This window comes from Loxodonta africana, chromosome Y (genome assembly GCF_030014295.1).
Source record: "Loxodonta africana isolate mLoxAfr1 chromosome Y, mLoxAfr1.hap2, whole genome shotgun sequence".
Taxonomy (NCBI): domain Eukaryota; kingdom Metazoa; phylum Chordata; class Mammalia; order Proboscidea; family Elephantidae; genus Loxodonta; species Loxodonta africana.
Window position 1 is genome coordinate 26,706,176 of NC_087370.1, and position 15,663 is coordinate 26,721,838.

Genomic DNA, 15,663 nt, shown 5'->3' on the forward strand with positions numbered 1-15,663 from the left:
AGCTTGGTCATGTGGACGAGTGAGCATGTGGAGCTTGGTCGTGTGAATGCATGGAGCTTGGACGTGCGGCCTTCAGGGCCTATGCTCTCACTTGGAGACCGCTTTGCTTCAGGCACGTTCTTCTGCCCTGTCACAGCAGAGATTTGGCCATGGGCAGCTTGTGGGTACACCTGGGCCCCCACATGCTGTCCCACTCCGCCAGGCTGTCTCCCTGCGCCCCACGGTCGACAGTCCCTGCCCTCACGCCTCTGCAGAGGGCTGCTCCTGTGTTCGCGTGTCAGAGCAGTGGGCATCCTCTGTCCCCTCCAGGGTCCTCCAGAACTGTCACGATGACGCCGCCAAGTTTGTGCACCTCCTCATGAGCCCTGGGAGCAACTACCTGGTGCAGGAGGACTTCGTGCCCTTCCTCCAGGTAACACTCAAGGGCCCCTGGGGACCCCTTGCCTTCCCTGGGGAGCTCCGTGCCTTCCCTGGGGAGGGCCGCCCACATGGCTTGTATGAGGACATGGTTTAATCTCCAGCCTTTCTCACATTTCTGTAAACATCACCTGCACACCTTCAGCATCCACAACACGAGGAGGTGGGGTCAAGGGGGCAGAGGGTCACCATGGGCCTCGCCCTGCACAGAGCAGGTCAGACCTATAGGTTCGTGCTCCGGGCGCCACTAAACGCATATGTGCTCTGCAAAGTGATAGAGAGAGCTCGTCATCAGGCGTCACTCAAATATCATTTGAAAAAAAAAAGATCACAGCCTAGAAAACCGTATGGAGCAGTTCTCCTCTGTAACTCACGGGGCCGCTGTGAGTCTGAATCGTCGATGGCGGCTAAACATAGTAGCAGAGCAGTGCAAGTTCAAGTGACCTGAAGGGCGTGTGGTGGTAATTCTTTGCAAAATGAGGATATTTCACACGGACTTACATGTTGGTTGTTAAAATTTTACATTTGCCGAGTTATCCTTTACTGCGAGAGGCTGTAAAATTGTAGGTGTCGTTTTAGCTCACCTGCGGGCTTCAATCTGTCGGGGTCCCTAAGTAATGTGGTTGAGGTCCTTTTATAGGAAGTAACGCCTCCGGCACAGCCTCTCAGGTGGTTTGTGTTGGGGTGTGCACACGCCCCTGTGCACACGGGCAGACATGCCTCAGCACTCTCCCCTTCTGTGTGCAGGACGTTGTGAACACGCACCCCGGCCTGTCCTTTCTGAAGGAGGCGTCCGAGTTCCATTCCCGCTACATCACCACCGTGAGTATCTGCTCCTGGTCATGCACAGCGTGCTCCCAAAAGCCCCTTCCAGAGCCGGCCCTGCTGAATCCTGATGTCAGTAGCCAAAGTCCTGCCCCCAGGTCCCCCGTGTTCCTCACCTGTAGTCTGAGTTGGGGGCAGCTCCACCTTGTGGTCTGTGAGGTCGAGTGGATAGATGCCCTGGGTGTGGGCACAGGACATGGTGAGCCTGGGTGCCGGCCCTCCTGCAGTCAGTGTGCAGAGCAGTCAGACTTCATCAGAGTCAGACGCCAGCAAGGCGGAGCCGAGTCCCCGGCAGGAAGAACGAGCCAGGGGCTCAGGCTGAGAAGACCCCTCGGAAGGCCCTGTCTCTCCCCCATGTGACCCCTATGGCCGCAGGGCTGTTCTCCTCTGCAGCCCCTGTGTGTAGGCTCTGTCCTCAGCTCTGTCCCCTAGTCCTGGTTTCTGTGCCCTGTGAGGGCATGTGGCTCCCCTGCTGGTCACTCAGGGCTCCTGCACCTGAGTTCTGCCCACAGGCTCACCTGGGCCTGGCTCCCCATGTCCCCCTCACGGCGCCCCCTCACCCACCACAGGTTATCCAGCGGATATTCTACACCGTGAACCGGTCCTGGTCGGGACGAATCACATGCATGGAGCTCAGGAAGAGCACCTTCTTGCAGGTACGCACCCAGCTTCACGGGGGAGCGTTCACGTGGAGACGCTGCCTGTATGTGCGTGAACCCTCTGGGGGGTTTGAACCTCACGAGGACATGGCTGGGGACCATTTTCGGGAGAACTCTCCTTCAGGGGTGGGGGTGGTGTCTGGGTGTGGTGCCCCTCAGCTGCTCTCCCTGAGATCCACCTGGAACAGCCAGACGGCCCCCAACCCCACGTGACCCCCCATCCCCACACGGCTGCTCCACGTGACCTCCCATCCCCACACGGCTGCTCCACGTGACCCCCATCCCCACACGGCTTCTCCACGTGACCCCCCCCATCTCCATACGGCTGTTCCACGTGACCCCCACATCACGACACGGCTGCTTCACATGACCCCCACATCACCACACAGCTGCTTCACGTGACTGCCACATCACCACACGGCTGCTCCACGTGACCCCCACATCACCACATGGCTGCTCCACATGATCCCTCATCTTCACACAACCCTTGTCCCCACCTGCTTGTCCTCCTATCCTCACCTGCCTATCCCACGCCCCCCACGTCCCCCCACACCCCCTGCATCCCCACCTGCCCTTTCCCTGTCCCCACCTGCCCGTCCTCCATCCCCACACTTCCCCCCATCCCCACACGGCCCCCCGTGTCCCCCACAGAACGTGGCACTCCTGGAGGAGGAAGCCGACATCAACCAGCTAACGGAGTTCTTCTCCTACGAGCACTTCTACGTCATCTATTGCAAGTTCTGGGAGCTGGACACTGACCACGACCTACTCATCGACCCCGACGACCTGGCCCGGCACAACGACCACGGTGAGGACAGTCATGGGCACCTAGACGCCCTGCGCCTCCCCAGACACGCACTTGCAGCTGATCACCTCCCATCCCCTCCGCCCCCAGTGTGGCTATGACCGCAGGCCCACGACTACGGGGTCCATAGGCTCACAACTATGGGGTCCGCAGGTCCATGACTGCGGCGTCCGCAGATCCATGCCCGAGGGGTCTACGGTGGCTTCCCTGTGGCTGGGAGCAGTGGGCCGTCCTCCCTCAGCAACCCCTGCTCACATGGGGTCTCCCTTGCCCAGCATCCTCCTCCTCTCCTTCAGCTACCTGTCCACCCTGTCCCACTGCGTCGACCTCCAGGGATCTGGTCAGCCCTGAGGCTTACACCACGTCAGCCAGGGTGGGCCCTCATGAGCAAGCCTCTGGGTTCCCCCATGGAATCTCCCTGACAAGCTTCTCCTCGCTGTGTGACTGTTCCCGCAGGTGAAGGTCCATTCCCACGGCACCTTCTCACACAGGTGAACATTTATACAGGTGGCTGCTCACACAGGTGAACATTCACACAGGTGACTGCTCACACAGGTGAACATTCCCATAGGTGACTGCTCACACATGACTGCTCATACAGGTGATCTCTCACACAGGTGAACATTCCCACAGGTGACGGCTCACACAAGTGACTACTCACACATGTGAACGTTCACACAGGTGAACACACACACAGGTGACTGCTCACATGTGAGCATTCACACAGGTGAACACACACACAGGTGACTGCTCACATGTGAGCATTCACACAGGTGGCTGCTCACACAGATGACTGCTCACACAGGTGAAGGTCCGTTGCCACAGCCCATGTTCCCATAGGTGGTCACTTCCCCCGGGAGAAGGAATCCCTGTCTTCAGGGCCTGCCTCCGACCTTCCTCGTCTCCGGCTGCCCTGTTTGCCCCTTGTCTGAGTCACCTCGTGCCGCTGTACAGAAATAGCACAAGTGTGGCTTCAACAAACAAGTTTATTTCCTCACAGTTGAGGAGGCTGAAAGTCTGGATTCCAGGCGCTGGCTCTAGGGGAAGGCCTTCTCTCTCTCTCTCATAAAAGAAAGCAGCCCCCTCCTATTGTCCAGTCGGGGAACCCAGACTTTTAGGGTTTGTGAAATCAGCTGTGGGGCCTGCGGCCACTTAGCTCTGTACAGTTTCCTTAAATCCACAGAGCCTGTGCCCCCACCGTGCGGAGCCCCCCACCATGAGCTCTCTGTCCTGCCCTGTGGAGCCTGTTTCCTGCAGTTCTGGAGGCTCGTGCCCTCCACGGCGTCTCCATGTGTGGGACCCTCACATCCTTCTGTTGGTCCTGAGCCGGCCCTTGTCCTTGTGCCCCAAGGACCCCAACAGTGGTGGTCAGTGGTCTCTCACAGATGCTGAAGGCCCATGAGGGTCAGGGTGGCCACCCAGTGCCAGAGGTGTGGTCTGATGTGCCCCCCTCCTCTGAGCAGTCTGAAGGCTTCCTGCAGGCGTGGCAGGAGGGCTGCCGTGCTGGTAGAGACCGGGCGGGGGTGTCTTGTGTCTTGTGCACCCACAGAGTGGTCCCCTCGACAGCGGCATTCATTGCCGCCACTGCCCCGAGAGCTGAACTCACCCATCAGGACTGAGGGCTCCCCGAGCGGGCATGGCGGGGCAGGAGAACTGTCCCCACAGCTTCATAAGCAGAAGGACATGGCTGTCTTCCTCCTGGTCGAGTTGCACTCAGATGCTCTCATTCTCACAGTCAGTCATGGTGGAGGTGGTCGTGTACACCTGGCGTGACGTGAGCGTGTCCTGCTTCTTACACGCCATCCATTTGAGGCCCCCGGCTCCACTTTACCGTTTGGGGTCAACAGGGCAGAATCCAGCTCTGTCCCAGGGACAGAACCTCCTTTGGGTGCTGGGCAGGTGGGCACAGGAATCGCGCAGTCGTGTTCAGTGCCCTCCTTGCACCCGAGACGCCCTCCGGGGCCCGCTGATGCCTGGCCGAGCACAGTGGACGGAGCTCACAGCCGCTCTTGTCTTGCAGCCATATCCAGGAAGATGGTGGAGCGGATCTTCTCAGGTGCAGTGACCAGGTGTGTCCGGCCACGGCAGTGTCTTCCCCACGTGAGCCCGGCCTTGGGCTGTTCCCCCCTCGAGTCTGGATCAGACCGTGGGTGCCATCTCAACCCCGCACGGCCAGGCCCCTCTGCTGGCCGGTCAGCCTCAGGAGGCCCCTTGACCTGGAGCCCTGGGCGGGGCTGTGACAGTGACGCCGCCTGTGGTCAGGAGACGCGTCCTCTGCGGGTCAGGCCATTTGGCCTCCGGCTGGAGGGAGGGTGGAGTCAGGATGCGGATGGGGGGGCTGTCAGCAGGGCAGGTGAGTGTGGACTGACAGCCATACCACGTGACAGCCAACTCCTGTCCCCGGTCCCGACCACAGAGGCAAGAAGGTGCAGAAAGAGGGGAAGATCAGCTACGCCGACTTCGTCTGGTTCCTCATCTCAGAGGAAGACAAGAAGACCCCCACCAGGTGGGTGCCGGCATGTGCCGTGCTGCCATGGCGGGAGGGTGTGAGCCACCTCCTTGGACACGCTGATGTGTGCGCCCACGGGGGTGAGTGCGGGTGGCGGGTGGCTGGCATGAATGTGCTAGAGACATGCCTGTGAGTGAGCAGCATGTGGGTGACGTGCATGCAGGCGATGTGTGCATGGACTGCATGTGGCTGGTGTGTGTGTGGGCAGTGTGCGTGCAGGTAGCGTGTGGCTGACGTGCGTGGGTGGCATGTGTGGGGGCAGTGTGCGTGCAGGTAGCATGTGGCTGAGGTGCTTGGGTGGCATGTGTGCGGGGCAGTGTGCATGCAGGTAGCATGTGGCTGACGTGTGGGTGGCACGTGTACGGGAAGTGTGCGTGCAGGTAGCATGTGGCTGACGTGTGGGTGGCACGTGTATGGGCAGTGTGAGTGCAGGTAGCTTGTGGCTGACGTGTGTGGGCGGTATGTGTGGGGGCAGTGTGCTTGCAGGTGGCGTGGCTGACATGCGTGGGTGGCACATGTACGGGCAGTGTGCGTGCAGGTAGCGTGTGGCTGACGTGTGTGGGTGGCATGTGTGGGGGCAGTGTGTGTGCAGGTAGCATGTGGCTGTGTGTGGGTGGCATGTGTGCGGGCAGTGTGCGTGCAAGTAGCATGTGGCTGATGTGTGTGGGTGGCATGTGTGGGGACAGTGCATGCAGGTAGCGTGTGGCTGATGTGTGCATGGGTGGCATCTGGGGCAGTGTGCGTGCAGGTGGCATGTGTGGGGGCAGTGTGCGTGCAGATAGCATGTGGCTGAAGTGTGTGTGTGGGCGGCATGTGTGCAGTGTGCGTGCAGGTAGCGTGTGGCTGATGTGTGCATGGGTGGCATGTGTGGGGCAGTGTGCGTGCAGGTAGCGTGTGGGTGGCATGTGTGGGGCAGTGTGCGTGCAGGTAGCGTGTGACGTGTGTGTGGGCGGCATGTGTGGGGAGCAGTGTACATGCAGGTAGGTGTGGCTGACGTGTGTGTGTGGGCGGCATGTGTGGGGCAGTGTGCGTGCAGGTAGCATGTGGCTGATGTGTGTGTAGGTGGCATGTGTACAGGCACTATGTATGCAGGTAGCGTGTGGCGGGTACTGTGTGTGTGGGTGGCACGTGTATGAGTAGTGTGCGTGCAGGTAGTGTGTGGCTGACGTGTGCATGTAGGTGGTGTGTAGCTGACGTGCAGCCCTGCTGGCTGTCAGCATCGAGTACTGGTTCCGCTGTATGGACCTGGACGGGGACGGGGTGCTGTCCATGTATGAGCTTGAGTACTTCTACGAGGAGCAGTGCCGCCGCCTGGACAACATGGCCATCGAGGCGCTGCCCTTCCAGGACTGTCTCTGCCAGATGCTCGACCTGGTGCAGCCCGAGCATGAAGGTGGGGGCCTGGGGCGGGACGGGGGGACTTTCGGGACAGGGCCGTGGGGTGGGGCTGGGGGATGGTGGGGCCCTTCCAGAACTGCCTCTCCGCCACACGCTCGACCTGGTGCAGCCCCAGCCTGGGGTGGGGGGGGGGCTGGGCTGGCCTGGGGCTGTAGGACTGGGACGGGGGGACTTTCAGGACAGGGTCCTGGGGTGGGGCTGGGGGGTGCTGGGGCCCCGACCGAGTGGGCAGAGGTACCTGTGTGGGGACCTGTGTGAGGGGCTGTTGGGCTGGGCCGTGCTCAAGCCCCCAGGGAGGGTTTGGGCCGTGTGGGGCTGACACGTGGCATCCCCAGGTCTCACTTGTAACGGGGGGACCAGACCTCAGGCCCTGGCGGCCTGGCCGACCACCAGTTTACATCCACTTTCTACATCCATCGATCACTTCTCAAAACCATCAGATCTTACTGGACGTGTAGCCCTGGCTGCGTCAAATGCGTGTCCTGACACAGCACGTAGTACCATGTAGACCTGCGACACGTGAGCCCAGCCCATCTTCTCAGGCGTGTGCTCACACACGGCATGTAGTAGTGTGCAGACCTGTGACCCGCGAGCCCAGCCTATCCTCTCAGGCGTGTGCTCACACACAGCACGTAGTACCGTGCAGACCTGTGACCCACGAGCCCAGCCTGTCCTCTCAGGTGTGTCCTCACACACAGTACATAGTACCGTGCAGACCTGTGACCCGTGAGCCCAGCCTGTCCTCTCAGGCGTGTTCTCACACACAGTACGTAGTACCGTGCAGACCTGTGACCCGTGAGCCCAGCCTGTCCTCTCAGGCGTGTGCTCACACACAGCACGTAGTACCGTGTAGACCTGTGACCCACGAGCCCAGCCTGTCCTCTCAGGCGTGTGCTCACACACAGCACGTAGTACCGTGCAGACCTGTGACCTGCGAGCCCAGCCTGTCCTCTCAGGCGTGTGCTCACACACAGCACGTGGTACGGTGCAGACCTGTGACCCACGAGCCCAGCCTGTCCTCTCAGGCAAGTGTCTCCTACAGGGAAGATCACCCTTCACGACCTGAAGAAGTGCAAACTGGCAAACGTGTTCTTCGACACATTTTTCAACATCGAGAAGTACCTCGACCAGGAGCAGAGGGAGCAGGTGTCCCTGCTCAGGGTGAGTACTGGGGGTACAGGTCTCCCCGCTCAGGGTGAGTGTTGGGGACAGCATTTCCCCATTCAGGGTGAGTGTTGGGAAGCAGCGTCTCCCCTCTCAGGGTGAGTGTTGGAGGGAGGATGTGGGTCTCCCCATTCAGGGTGTCAGGAAGCAGCGTCTTCCTGCTCAGGGTGTCAGGGTGCAGGTTTCCCCTCTCAGGGTGAGCGTCGGGGGTGCAGGTCTCCCCTCTCAGCGTGAGTGTCGGGGGGGGGGTGCGGGTCTCCCTGCTCAGGGTGTTGGGAAGCAGCGTTTTCCTGCTCAGGGTGTCGGGGTGCGGGTCTCCCCTCTCAGGGTGAGCGTTGGGGGAGGGTGCGGGTCTCCCCTCTCAGGGTGAGCGTCGGGGGTGCGGGTCTCCCCGCTCAGGGTGTCCATTGGGGGACACAGCATCCCTATGTGGTGTCTACACGCTCTAACACGTGTCTCATCCAGGAGACTGAGAGCGACGGCCCAGAGCTCTCTGCCTGGGAGAAGTACGCTGCTGAGGAGTACGACATCCTGGTGGCAGAGGAGGCTGCCGGGGACCCGTGGAACGACGGGTAAGACAAGAAAGCGTCTCCTCAGGTTCGCTGTCGGGGTTGTGCTCACCCCGTCCCCCGATTTACGCTGAGGACGGTAACCGTTTCGCGGGCCTCGTGACAAAACGGGTCTTGGCCGGGCCCCTGCACTCGGCTGACCGGGAGGTCCTGCCCAGGTGCCATGGGCACAGAGACCCCACAGTGGCCGGCCCCCCAGAGAACAGCCGGGCCCGACTGAGGACAGGCAGTCAGCTGACCAGCGTCTCTCTCACGGACCGCGCCTCTGCGTCTTCTCTCGGAAGGTGCCTTATCCAGAGTCCCCGAGATTTTCTTCCACAAGTTTCATTTAGGTCCGCGGTCATTTTGAGCGCGTTTTGCACGCAGGGTGTGAGGTAGGTGTCGCAGTTCGCGTTTTGGCGAGCGAGTGCCCACTTGTGCCGGCACTTTTTTGAAAAGCCTGCCCCTCCTCCCCTGACGCGCCGTGGCTTCTGTCTGGAAAACCAGGGACCGCGTGCGTGTGGTCGGTTTTGGAACTCCGTTCTGTTATACGTGGGCCCGTTCACCCGTGCTGCACCGTGTCGGTGACCGTAGCTTTGCAGTGAGCGTGGGAATCGGACCATGGAGGCCTCGACTTTGTCTCCTTCAAAGTCGTGTGGCCTTCCTTTGCCTTTCCATGCAAATTTCCTAAAAACCTGCCTGGTGGTTTCCGTGAAAAACCCTGGAATTGTGGTGACTTTGTAGTTCAGTTGGTGAGTAGAAACTCGGGGGTGAGATCCTGCCAACGTTTTCCATCGCTTTCAGAACCGTCGTGGCTGTTGCAGGCTTTTGCCTTCATGTGCAAACTTAGAAACCAACTCATCTGTTTCTGCAAAAAAAACTCTGCTGAAAGTGTGAGATTTTGATGAATGAATAGATTGATTTGGGGAGAAATAACCTCTTAAATACCGAGTGTTCTAATCCATGAACAGAGTCCCCAGGTGGTGCAAACAGTGAACGCGCTCAGCCGCTAACCAAAAGGTCAGAGGTTCGAGTCCGCCCAGAGGCGCCTTGTTAGGTTGTTAGATGCTTTACTCAGAGCGACCCCGTGCACAACAGAAGGAAACACTGCCGCATCCCGCGCCATCCTCACAGTCGTTGTTATGCCTGAGCCCCTGGTCGCAGCCACCGTGTCAGTCCATCTCATGACGTCCTTCTCCGGGGACAGGTCCCCCTGATAACATGTCCAAACTACGTGAGACCACGTCTCACCATCTTTGCTTCTAAGGAGCGCTCTGGCTACACTTCTGAGACTTGGTCATCGAATTATTTACTTTTCCTTGCCTACCGCACTGCCTGGGGTGTCCATTGTGACGCTCACTATCGGGAGCGGGGGCCTTTGCCTGTTCCCCATCTTAGCTGAGACGCATTGTCACTTCCACTCAGCACGATACCAGCCGTGGGGGTTGGTAGACGCCCTTTATCAGCTTGGAGAACTTTCTGTTCCTGGTGCGCTGAGATTTGTTTTGTTTTGTTTTTAAAACATGAGTTGATGTTGGATTTTGTCCGATGGTTTTGGTCAAACAGTTTTTCTTCCTTATTCTGTTGCTACACAGAATTATGTTGAGTGGTTTTTGGTTGTTGAACCGGCCTTGCTTTCCCAGGATAAGTCCTACTTGGTCAGATATGTTACCCTTTTTATAGACTGTTAAGGAGCCATGGTGGCACAACTGTTAAGCACTTGGCTGCTAACCAAAAGGTTGGCAGTTTGAATCCACCAGCTGCTCCATCAGAGAAAAGATGTGGCAGTCTGCTTCCATAAAGATTTACAGCCTAGAAAACCCTACCTGGTCCTGTAGGGTCGCTATGAGTTGGAATAGTCTTGACGGCACCCAAGTATGGCAAGAACCCGTAGTGTTGGATTCACTGTACTGACGCTTTTCCCAGGAGTTTTTCTTCCTTCGTCCGCTGGTACAGTCACATCAAGTGAACCTTTGTTGTGGAACCAGTTTCGCGTTCCCTGGACAGACCCTACTTGGTCAGACACGTATCCCTTCTTACACACGGCTGGGTTCACTCTGCTAGCGCTTTTCCCGAGAGTTTCTGTGTCTGTGTTCACAGGGGTGCTGTTCTGCACTTTCCTTCCTTGGGGCGTCTTTGGCCTCGCAGACGGAGCTGGGAAGTCTTCCCTCCTCTTTCCTGGGCAGTGTGTGTACAGACAGTGTGATTTCTTCCTAAATCTTTGTGAAATGAGCCAGTGGCGCCATCTGGACCTGGAGTTGTCTTTGTGGGTTTTTATTTTTTTTAACAGTTTTGTGGAAGTATAACTGAGATGACCCTGCTCAGAGTGTACACTCTGATAAGTTGTGACCTCTGTATCCACCCGTGAAACCATCGCCACAATCAGGAGAGCGAGTCTTGTGCCTTTGGGGTCCCCTCCTTGCACCCCCCAAAGAAAGCACTGATCTGCTTTCTCTAATTATAGATAAGTTTGTATTTTCCAGAATTTTATATGTTTGGTACAATTTACCAGCAACGCCATGTGGTGCTGGAGTTTTCTTGGTGAGAATCTTTGACTCTGAATTCATCTGTGCCGGACTTCTACCCTAAAGGTTGGTAGTTCAAACCCACCCAATGGCACTGCAGAAAAAAGGCCTGGTGATCTGTTTCCGTAGATTCCAGCCGAGAAAAGCCTATGGGGCAGTTCTGCTCGGTCACATGGGGTCACCACGAGTTGGAATCAACTCAGCCACAATGGGTTTTGTTTGTTTTTTTTTTTAAAACAAAGATAGGACTGCTCAGGCAATCTGTTTCTTCTTGAGTGAGCTTTGGTGGTTTGTCCCTCAGGGAATTTCTCCATTTATCTGAGTTGTTTTGTTTATGGTTATTTATAACATCCCCCGATATTCTTTCAATATCTGTGGAATCTGCCATGATACCACCTCTCACTTCCCCGATACAGTTTTTTCCCCTTTTTTTCTTAATCCGTGTGCCTACAGGTTTATCAGTGTTATCGATCTCAAAGGGCCAGTGTCCTTGATTTTCTCTGTTGTGTTTGTGTTTTCTGTTTCACTCATTTCTGCTGTCATTTTCTTTCTGTTTACTTTGCGGTCACTTTTTCAGGTTTCTTCAGGTAGACTCTTTGGTCATGGACTGGAGGCCTTTCATCTCCCCCAAATCGGGGTTTTCAGTGCTAGCGTTTCCCCCATACGCAGAGCTAGGATGATGTTGTGTGTTCATTTTTATTTCTGTCAAAAGACTTTCTAGTTTTCCTTTGGTCCCTTTGACCCACCGGGCACACAGAGGTTTATTTTACCCACTCCTCATGGGCGCACGTGTATTTTACGTACTTCTCATGGGCGCGTGTATATGCGCTCACACACACACTCACACAGCACACGCACGGTGACTAGCCTGGCAGGACCCACACAGCTGGGCTCGGCAGGGCACACATGCTCTGGATGCGAGTGCTGCGTTCGGTTTTTGTAAAATCTGTTGTGGAGCTGACCCGTCTCACAGCCACCCCATGTGTCAGAGTAGAACTGCACCCTATAGGGCTTTCAGTGGCTGATTTTTTGGAAGTTGATTGCCAGGCCTTTCTTCCCAGGTGACTCTGGGTGGACTCGAACCTCCAACCTTTCAGTTAGCAGCCGAGCACGTTAACCTTTTGCAGCTTTTAGGGATTCCTGGTTTTGTGTAGGGGCCTTAAAAGTTCTTGAGTTTGGCAGTCACAGGAATTGGGACTCCCAGACCTCGGTTCCCTGCCTCAGTTGTTCCAGGGGCTCATTTGAGAAAGAAAGCTGCTGTCTGTGAGGTGGTATCACAGGAGAGGAACAAGTCTGGGTTTGTGGGGCGACAGACCATGGTTTCAATCTGGGGTCTCTGGATCCTTCTGGACTTGCCCTTGGGTGTGATTATTTCTAAACTTTGCTCTGAAGTGAACTTCCCAGAAGTAGTAGAATCATTCCCCAAAACTGGGGCGGGCAGCGCATGTTCTGTATTGTTATTGTTGCCGACACGTCAGCTCCGACTCACGGTGACCCCGTGTACAACAGAACAAACAAAACACTGCGCGTCCCGCACCACCCTCATGGAGGTTCTCCCTTGTTTTCGCTGACCCTCCATTTCAAGCGTGATGTCCTTTTCTAGCAACTGGTCCCTCCTGATGACATGCTCGGGGACCTGGCTGTGCTCACACAAGCCCAACATCACAGCAGCCCGCCCAGCCACGCGTCCCCAGCTGCATCCTCACGGCCTTTCTCTTGCAGGTACGAGCCCGAGCTCAGCCCCGTGGACCCCAAGCTGCGCCCACAGCTGGACACGAGGCCTTTCCTGGAGGCGTCATCCGCATTGGGCACCGTGGACCTGTACGAGTATGAGGGCGACGATGGCCCGCAGCTGCTGTGACCGCAGGGGACGGGGAGGGGACGACAAACAGCCAGTCAGCTCAGCAGTGGTTGGCCACTGCCCCCAGACATGGCGCAGGCTGGTATAGGACAGACAGACAGTTAGTTGCTGCAACGTCTTTATAGAAACAAAGTGCGTTTGTATGAATGATAAATTTTTATTTATTCAGTACTGTGCTGTCAGGGTGGTTATTGGTGGCGTGGTCTCCGTCTGCATGGACGCAGCCCCCCCATGTCCACCGGCCCCCAGAATTGTGGCAGGGACACACTTGGTGCCTCAGGCCTGTCATTTACACAGGCAGACCCTCCCCAGGAAAGTGCGGGGACCCACGCCCCTCGCCCACATCTGTGCGTTACTGCGGCCACCTCAGTCTGGGGCTTTTGGCAGCCGAGTTTCTCCCCCCAGCAGCTCGTCGCCGACCTCCCATGAGCAGGAACAGTGCTACGGCCACACCAATCACGAGCCCAAGGACAGTGGACCGTCCCATCCAAGGTGGTGAGCACCCACCACATGGTGCGGATGCTCTGACACGGCTCACGGACGCGTTCGTGGACATGTAGAAACATGCAAAGACCTCTGCTGCTACGTGTTCAGACGTCCAGGAGCGTTCTACGATGTCACGTCTGTGCCTCCAAAGACTCAGTGGATGTTTGCCCGGGAGCAGCAAGGAGCACGCCACGTGGCCTCACACGGGAAGGGACCCCGGGTGGCAGGAGCCTCCACCCACAGAGCAGGCCACACATCACAGCAGCCCCCAACACTGCCATCGTCCCAGGTCATGGTGATGCACGGCAACAGGCTACTTGGCCTGATGCCTCATGCCTAGGCGGCCACACTGCTGCCCACTGGCTTAGGGACATGTGTGACCTGCTCGGTGACCTGGGGGCCACGCTGTGCTCCACGGCCACTGGACTGGGATGGTGATAGAGTGAAGGCCGGAGTCTGGACATAGCACCAGGTCCACTTGTGGCATTGACGGGGTGAGGTCGTGTCCTGGTGGCCTCAATCCAGCAGCCCCTGCAGAGATGGGGGCTCAGCATGAGCACCCTGGTTCCCACAGGAGGACAGTCCCCAGGGGGCCCAAAAGCCCTTCACAGGGAATAGGGGCTGCTCCCCAGAGCACCCACAGGGGCCACATCACAGGGTCCCCTGGGACATGGACTGTAAGTGTCCCTGCTATACTGCGGCCGAGCCCACGCCCCAGACAACCGTCCACCCAGCCAGACTGGGTCAGCTGCCACTAGAACCCACGTCTCTGTGTCCATCTGCACAAAGGAGACCCCCCTAAAAGTCAGGGTACCCTCAGTCAGCATCCTCTACCTCTGGCCCAGGGGCGGCAGGAGAGCAGGGCCCGAAGGTGGGAGCCACCTCCTCGTCCACGCCACAGTCCACGTCAACATCCTTGCTGCCTGAGCCCTCAGACTCCTCGGACCACAGGAGATCACGGTGAACACATCCCTGCAGGAGCAGCGGTACCGTGTGGGGTCCTGGCCACCCCAAGGCTGACCTCAGCCCCCAACAGCCCACTCACTGTAATCCCAGAGCTGGGCCCTGGCCATGGCCTCACACAGCAGCCCCTGTGAGAGGGACCACGGACTCCACCCTGCCCCAGACCAGTGGCTCAGGCCCGAGCCCAGTCTCACCTCTGCGGCTGGTGGGGCCCTGGGATCCATCTGGGGAGGCGTCCACCATGGCATCCGGCACCCAGGGGAAGCACTGGTCCTCAGGGAGCCCTGTATACCAGAGTGGGTCAACACCATGCCCCACACCACTGCCCACAGCGGGGCAGATCAGCAGCACCCCAGACGACACCCAGACTTCTCCCCACACCACAGCGAGTTATTGGGGCCACCACCTGGACGTAGGGACCCCCCTCAGAAGGGTGACATGGAAACCCCTTACTCTGGAGTCACTGGCTCTCCTGGGTGATGACATCGGTTTGGGGGGCAGCTCCTCGACCCCTGCGAGGGCCTTGTGCACCCAGACCAGGGACTTACGGTAGACAAACGGGGTTCATCTCCACCCCCCCCGGAATGTGGGGATGCCTGCAGGGACCTTGTCCTGGAAGTGGGCAAGCCTGGCGGTGGGGTGGGGCAGTGGGTGTGGGGCATCAGGGAAGTGGATATGAACAAGGACACAGATGGTGAACAGGAGCCAGGTGACTGCGAGATGGGCTCAGCCCCTCACAGGCCTGGCTCGAGGAGCCCCCAGGGGCTTCTCCCCTGCCCCCAACACGAGGGACACGATGCACCAACCCCAGAGCAGGCAGCACAGGTGGGCAGGTAGACAGGTGTGCTGCCTCAGAGAAGTGACGGGAAGCCCTGGGGTGGGGGTGCCGAGGTGACATGGACTGGGGGCTCCTGAGACGTCTACTGCAGATGACCCCCAGGCCCTCTACTGCCTACAGAAGGACCTTGAGGACTCCTGGCAAGCCCCCCAGTTCATGTCTGTGCACCCAGTATGTCTGTCTGTCCTAAGCAGATATCAGCAGGGACACCTCAGCCCCACTCCCGCAAACACAAGGCCCGGCTCCCTCCTCCCCAGCCCACAGACACAGCACCCGGTGCTCCCCTTCCCCCCCCCCACAGACACCCACAAGGCCCGGTACCCCCTCCCCACCCCACGGACACCCACAGGGCCCGGCGTCCCCTCCCCCACCCCACGGACACTCACAGGGCCTGGCACTCAGATGGGAGGACCTTGGAGAAGAACTCCCAACAGCAGTAGCAGCAGGAAGTTGAGGTTGGGGAAGCCGTGTCCGTCTGTCCAGCTTACATGCTGGTGCCTCAGCAAAGGCAAAGGCCAGTCCGCACCTGCAGGCAGAAGGAAGGGCAGTGTGAGGACAGCTGTAAGGACTGCTCCCACACGTCCAGCCCACCTGGGCGTGTGTCCACTTGGGCACCGGCACACCTGCGCATCTATCTGCCCACCTGTGGATCAGGTGTGCGGCAT

General features: G+C 58.3%; 1 protein-coding gene across 1 annotated transcript in view; it reads left to right on the forward strand.

The window, feature by feature from the left end:
* Window positions 1-12,900, forward strand: part of LOC135229064 (serine/threonine-protein phosphatase 2A regulatory subunit B'' subunit beta-like) — a 56,019-nt gene extending 43,119 nt beyond the window's left edge. The window contains exons 4-13 of the mRNA XM_064278854.1: window positions 310-412; window positions 1,165-1,239; window positions 1,812-1,898; window positions 2,553-2,709; window positions 4,727-4,775; window positions 5,123-5,212; window positions 6,433-6,608; window positions 7,656-7,774; window positions 8,243-8,349; window positions 12,573-12,900. Coding sequence (XP_064134924.1) covers window positions 310-412; window positions 1,165-1,239; window positions 1,812-1,898; window positions 2,553-2,709; window positions 4,727-4,775; window positions 5,123-5,212; window positions 6,433-6,608; window positions 7,656-7,774; window positions 8,243-8,349; window positions 12,573-12,711 — 1,102 coding nt within the window. The 3' untranslated portion in view covers window positions 12,712-12,900. The remainder of the gene's footprint in view (window positions 1-309; window positions 413-1,164; window positions 1,240-1,811; window positions 1,899-2,552; window positions 2,710-4,726; window positions 4,776-5,122; window positions 5,213-6,432; window positions 6,609-7,655; window positions 7,775-8,242; window positions 8,350-12,572) is intronic.
* The last annotated feature ends 2,763 nt before the right edge of the window (window positions 12,901-15,663 follow it).